The sequence below is a fragment of the Podospora anserina genome, chromosome 4 (assembly GCF_000226545.1).
Source record: "Podospora anserina S mat+ genomic DNA chromosome 4, supercontig 4".
In the NCBI taxonomy this organism is placed as follows: Eukaryota; Fungi; Ascomycota; class Sordariomycetes; order Sordariales; family Podosporaceae; genus Podospora; species Podospora anserina.
In genome coordinates, this window is record NW_001914850.1 from 803953 (window position 1) to 809603 (window position 5651).

The 5651-nt window shown below is 53.9% G+C and overlaps 3 protein-coding genes across 3 annotated transcripts; all 3 read right to left on the reverse strand.

The window, feature by feature from the left end:
* Position 1: 1 nt before the first annotated feature.
* On the reverse strand, positions 2–607 carry PODANS_4_8550 (uncharacterized protein; the record flags this gene model as incomplete). Its single annotated transcript, XM_001905936.1, has 1 exon — positions 2–607. A coding segment is annotated over one exon (606 nt), but the record flags the coding sequence as incomplete, so codon positions are not given.
* Positions 608–1238: 631 nt separating this feature from the next.
* PODANS_4_8540 (uncharacterized protein) lies at positions 1239–2340 on the reverse strand (the record flags this gene model as incomplete). Its single annotated transcript, XM_001905937.1, has 2 exons — positions 1239–1308; positions 1406–2340. The coding sequence occupies 2 exons, from the start codon at positions 2338–2340 to the stop codon at positions 1239–1241; spliced, it is 1005 nt and encodes a 334-aa protein (XP_001905972.1).
* A 957-nt stretch (positions 2341–3297) lies between these two features.
* On the reverse strand, positions 3298–4670 carry PODANS_4_8530 (uncharacterized protein; the record flags this gene model as incomplete). Its single annotated transcript, XM_001905938.1, has 2 exons — positions 3298–3793; positions 3853–4670. The coding sequence occupies 2 exons, from the start codon at positions 4668–4670 to the stop codon at positions 3298–3300; spliced, it is 1314 nt and encodes a 437-aa protein (XP_001905973.1).
* Positions 4671–5651: the final 981 nt, after the last annotated feature.

A 5651-nucleotide genomic window follows, 5' to 3' on the forward strand; every position in this document is an offset into this window, starting at 1 on the left:
GGAAAGAGCGCCACACATCCCTGTAAACATAAACCCTCATCGCCCCGACGGTGAGAGCATACACCCGGAGGTGAAACTTCCTGTTTCCCATGCTAGGGAGGAGCAAAGGGGGGTGGATGTACGGTTGGGCGATGAAGTGCCTCAGATGGCTCGTCATGATCCCAAAACCCTCCTCGGGGGGCCCCTCACCACCCCCTTCCTCCCCCTCGTCATCAGACTCGGGCTCCCACCCATCAAAAATCCCCTGCAGCTCCTCCATCGTGCTAAACAGCCTGATCCCCTGCCCCCTATCACTCATCCCCGGCTTCAAAATCCACCACTCCCTCTCCTCTTCTTCCTCCTTCTCCGCGTTCCTCTCCATACTCTCGTTCAAATCCCACGCTTCAACCAAGGCATCGTCCAAAAACTCGGCAAAATCAACCTCAAACGCCTCAGATCTCTTGACATGATCCTTTAGCACCGAGTCCGGGTTCTTGACGAGATAGTTCTCCACTGTCTTGGCCAGGTAATGCTTCCTGATGAGCGCCTTGCGGATCATGTAACTATTAACAAGAGAAGTGGCAGGGTGGGAGGAGATGTAGTCAAAATCAAGAGATTCATATGGCATAATCTGCAGGACTTTGGCCTCGGGAAAAGGAAGCAGCGAAGGGAGGGAGATGTCCGGGTTGGTGTTGGCGTCCCAGGTGGACGGGGTGGGGAGGTATGTCAGTGACCCCTCTGGGAGGAGGGAGGAGAGGGCCGAGGTGATGAGTGGTTGGACGTAGGTGTCGCCGTAGTTGACGAGGGCGTAGACTGGCGGTTTGGCGTCCTCGGGGGGGTGGATCGGGAGAGTTGTCGTCGTCGTCGTCGCCGTCGCCGTCGTCGTGGCTGGGGCATCCTCGGTTTTGGTCGACTCTGCCTCAGTCTTGGTGTTGTTGGTTGACTCCTGCTCATTGGCGGCGGTGACACCAAAAGTTGAGCTTCTAGATGGACCCCTGAACAAAAGAAATGGTAAGAATATAGTCTTTTACGAAAACTCCAAAGCAAAGCAAAGGACAGAGCGGTTGGTTTGGGTCTTTTCTATTTTGGATAGAATGCCTCTATGCTCTATCTGATCATCATTATGGCGTTGTGTTTGGCGTGTAATCATCCCTCATTTGCTGCCGTACTGTTCATATCCGACTCTTCATCTGTCCTGTCTCTTTCTCTTTTCTCTGTCTCTTTCTTTTGCGTGCTTCAACAAACCAGGGTATGTTCACTTACAGTTGCAACTCTCCGCCATGAAGGTGGGTAGCAGCCTGGAAGAAGTTGGCTTTCAGGGGCGTAATACTATCATCATCAAAGTTAGCTTTCCATCCACACCCATCACAACTCATCAACTCCAAAAAAAAAAAAAAAAAAAAAAAAAAAAAAAAAAAAACCATACCTCGTATGCCCCTCCTTAACAGCCCACCCATCATTCCCCGGCCCCGCCTCATCCACACTCTTGTAAACATCCGTAAACCTCGGACTCCACTTGAAATGCTTATGCGTATGCACCCCCCCCTTCACCAACATCCCCCCTTCCTCCCCCTCCTTCTCAGGACTCTTCTCCCCCTCTCTAATCCTCTCCTCATCCTCCACCTCCCCATCCACACTCCCATCCACCTCGGTAAAACAACTCCCCTCCCCCCAATAATTCTGCAACATCCCCGTCCAGAGCACCGTCCCCCCCTCAAACCCCTCCACCAACGGCACATTAACACTATACAAATCCACACTCCCATCCTCCGGCCACTGCTTCCAAAGCGCCTCAATCACCCTCACACTTTGCCTCGACGCCTTCAAAATAATCTCCGTATCATGATTCCTCGTGAAAAAGGCATAACTCAACGCCACCGCCCTGCGCTTACAAACCGCCGCCTCCAACGCTCCCCCCAACGTCCCACTGCTCAACGCAAAAACAGCCGTGGAGTTCCTCCCGTAGTTCGGTCCCGAAACCACCAAATCCACCGGACCGCGGTCTTGAAAAAAGTGGTACAGCCCAATCTGGACGCACGACGCAGGCGTCCCGTCGACGAGGATCCACTCCTCCGTCCCAGGGACGGACGACGGTCTCGTGTGCGTGGTGCCGTGGCTGTCGTTCCGTTCGTCCTCGTGGACCAACCCCGCGGCCGGCTCGGAGAGGGGGGGGGGCCGGTAGTAGAGCGGCTTGACGGTCTGGCCGATCATGTGCGCTTTGCCTATCCATGAGCGTTGCGTGTGCGGGAGGCAGACGCTGACAGTGTGTCCGTAGTCCTGGAGGGTTCGGACAAGGGAGTGGACGTAGGGGGACGAGTGAGGGGAGGGAGGCCCGTCGTCGTTGGTGACTAGGATGTGCATTTTTCTTTGCTTGCTTGTTTGCTATCGTCGAAACTCGAGATTGATGTTGAGGGGTTACAAACGGGAAACGAGCAAGAGGGGCAGAGAGATGACAAGCAGTATATAGTTCTGTTGATAAGAAAAGCCCAGTAAAAAAAAAAAAGTTAACAAAAAGAAGAAAAGAAACTCGGCCTTTTATCTAATGGTTTGTCAGGTTTACTTAACAGCAACACGAAAGCTGCCCCTCCATTGACGTTTTTTTTTAGCCCGGTCATGTCGGGTCGACTGGGCAGCGTTGTTCGTTGACAAGCCCAAGGAGAAGTGCGGGGGTGGGGTCACTCATAATCGATTACGCCGGAGTGGGGATCAAAGTCAAGTCGAGTGAGTTCAAGTGACAACAACAAAAATGTTCTTGATTGGCTTGCCTGTGTTTCTGTTGCTGTGCTTCAACTAATCTACAAATATTGACGTAGCGCATTCCCAGCTACCCGATTCTTCCTAATTCTGACATGACCCAACAATCAATCAATCCCATCCATCCCTTCATAGACTCCTCATGTCCCACGATTAGACAAGCCCAAAACCCTCAAGTGTGATAACAACCAAGTGTGTTCAAGGACTCCCCCCCATCCCCTTTCGATACCCTTGCGTACTGGTGTCATCAAGGTTATCCCCGTCGTCGTCGTGAAGAAAGGACAGGAAACAAAAAGAAAAAAAAAGGAAAAAAAAAAGAAACGAAAAAAAGGGCAATAAAACTCTTATGTCGTGAGCTCAATATGGCTTCACAACCCAGCTGAAGAATAATAACGAGAATGTAGAATGCATGCTGTTAACCTATGCCGAAAAGAAAGAACCCAAAACAAGATAACCCGTAATTGCATTTGCCAAACTCCGAACCAATGTCGCCAAACTTTGTCGTCGAATATCAGATGGGAGTTTTTTCTGCCGAAAACCTGCGCCAACAACACCTAAGCCAAATCAAATCCTAGCACGCTTTGATGGGCCGGCCACAGGCAGAGGCTCTGCAGACCGTTTCTGGCTGGTGGTTGTGGGGGAAACGCCAGCCTTGGTTTGACGCCAGCCCTTAATTGTGGCTTGCTTGCTGGCTTGCTTGCCCCTCGACGCCGCTGTTGGTGTGGCCTTCTTGCGAGTGGCACGCACTGTGGTGGGCGGCGAGGCTGGAGCAAAACGCGGGGCCTCGGGCGTACCGGGAACCTTCTCGACTGCTTCGGCTGGGGTGATTGGGAGAGTTTGGGCGGCTTCCTCAACCACGTGGTCCTCGATGTCGGTCTCCGCCTCTTCATCTTCAATCGAGATGGCGGGCACATCGGGCTTGGCAACAGGGAAGAGGAGTCTGGGCTTGACACTGGCGCGGGTGAGTCTTCTCACGGGCGCCTCGACAGCACTTTCCAAACCACCCTCGATATTCTCTGAGGCGCGCTTCTTGAAGAGGTGGAATTGCTTCTTGCCACGGCTGTTTCTTGTGTTAGCCGAGTGCACTGATGAAAACACAAACAGGGAGCGACGACTTACAATACGGTGACCAAACCATCCTCGCGCTGAATGGCCTCTTCAATTGTGATCTGGCCTTCGCCGGGAACACTGACCATCTGGCGCTGGCTGCGGCGAGGAGCCGAGGGGGCAGCGGCCCTTGAGGGCTCGACATAGAAGGGGTTGTCAATGCTGCGGTCGACCTCGGGAATGCGCTCATGCGAGTCGACGTGGATATGGAACGACTCATCCGAGCCTTGCTCAGTGAAGCTGTCCAAGGTGTGGGCCTGGGTGCGGGCCCTTCTAGGGGAGGGCATGACCTCATCCTCGGCGCGGAACAGGGTGCGGGCAAACGCTTCCACCTTGGCCTTGGACTCCTCGGTAGGAGGCTTCTGGGGGGTCTTGGCGGGGGTGATTAGCATCCCGGTGCTGCTGCTGGCGACAGTGGTGCGAGGCGCAAGAAGGCCGGCTGACTTCTTGGTGAAGCCAAGGGCAGAGGCGGCATCGGAAACACTGGCGGCGGTGAGGGTGCGACGAGGAGAATCCATGGCGGCGATGCGCTTCTTTTGAAGGGAAAGGCTTGGTGTGCCCATGGTCGACTTCTTCTTTTGGTTGATTGACTTGGGAGAACCCTCTGAAGTTTCCTCGGGCCGGTCGGAATGTTGCTGATGTTGGCGACGCGATGATGGAACTCTGGGAGAGGGAGTTCGGTTGGCAGCGCGGTTGGCAATACGGGATGACTTGCGAGGAGTGTAAGGCTCGTAGGAGTCGGAGTAGCCCAGGTGAGGGGCAGGAGGAGTTCTGACTCTGGAGCTGGGAGAAGGAGTCGCCGGGTAGGGTGGCTCCATGATTTCCGCCATTGTTCGATTGCTTTGAATAGAGAGACAGACGTCAATTGAATTGGCAGTGGGGAGCAGGTGACTATTGTCGTTGTTGTTGTTGTTATTGTGAGGGCGCAGAATGGAGTGGGCGCGAAGTGAGGGTGCTCCCAGGCGGGATGAAAATGCGTGGTCGGCGGCGGGTGGTGGTACGGATCAAAGAGAGTCGCAAGAGCCCAAGAGTCGCAAGGTGAGAGGTTGGACGGCGAGGTGAGGTTGCGTGACAGCGACAGCGATGTTCAAATCAACAAATCGCGCAAGGTAGCAGGTGATCGTGTTGATGTTGACAAGTCAAACAAGCGACTCGCACCGGGGCAACAAACACAGCAACTCCTAGGATTCCCTAGTAAAATAAAATATGGGAGGGTTATGGAGGAGGACTGAAGCGTTTGGCAAGTCTCAGGGTTTGACACGATTGGAAAATTGTGATGCTGGATGGAGAGGTTGGAGCAGGAAAACGGGCGGATGCAAAGAAGGGGCTGGGACAAGTGGGACTGGGAGCCCTTGATGAGGATTGATTGGACAATAATCTCCATCCCATCCCTGTCCTCTCTCTTAAGACGCGCTCTCGACGTGTCAGTCTCGCGTTTTTTGCAGCCCTGCCTGCCCAATGGAACCCCAACGGCCAGCCCCCCACCACTTTGGCTAGCCAATACCGCTGTAACAGCGCATTTGTGGGGTGGTCGAACTGGACCTGCAGCAAAAACATCAACGTCATCCCATGAGCCTTACCAGAATCAGACCTGCCCGCCGTCAATCACTATCAAAGCCGAGACATAGTCCAGCCTTACGGATGCCACACGCTGAAATAGAGACATACAATTGACAGCCTCAGCCTTGTCCACCACACCACAACCACCACCACCACCATCACCACCACAAGAACATACAACCCCACACAAACCAAACATCACCATGCCCCTCCCTCACCGCTATCCCTCCTTCCCCCAAACAACCCCCCTC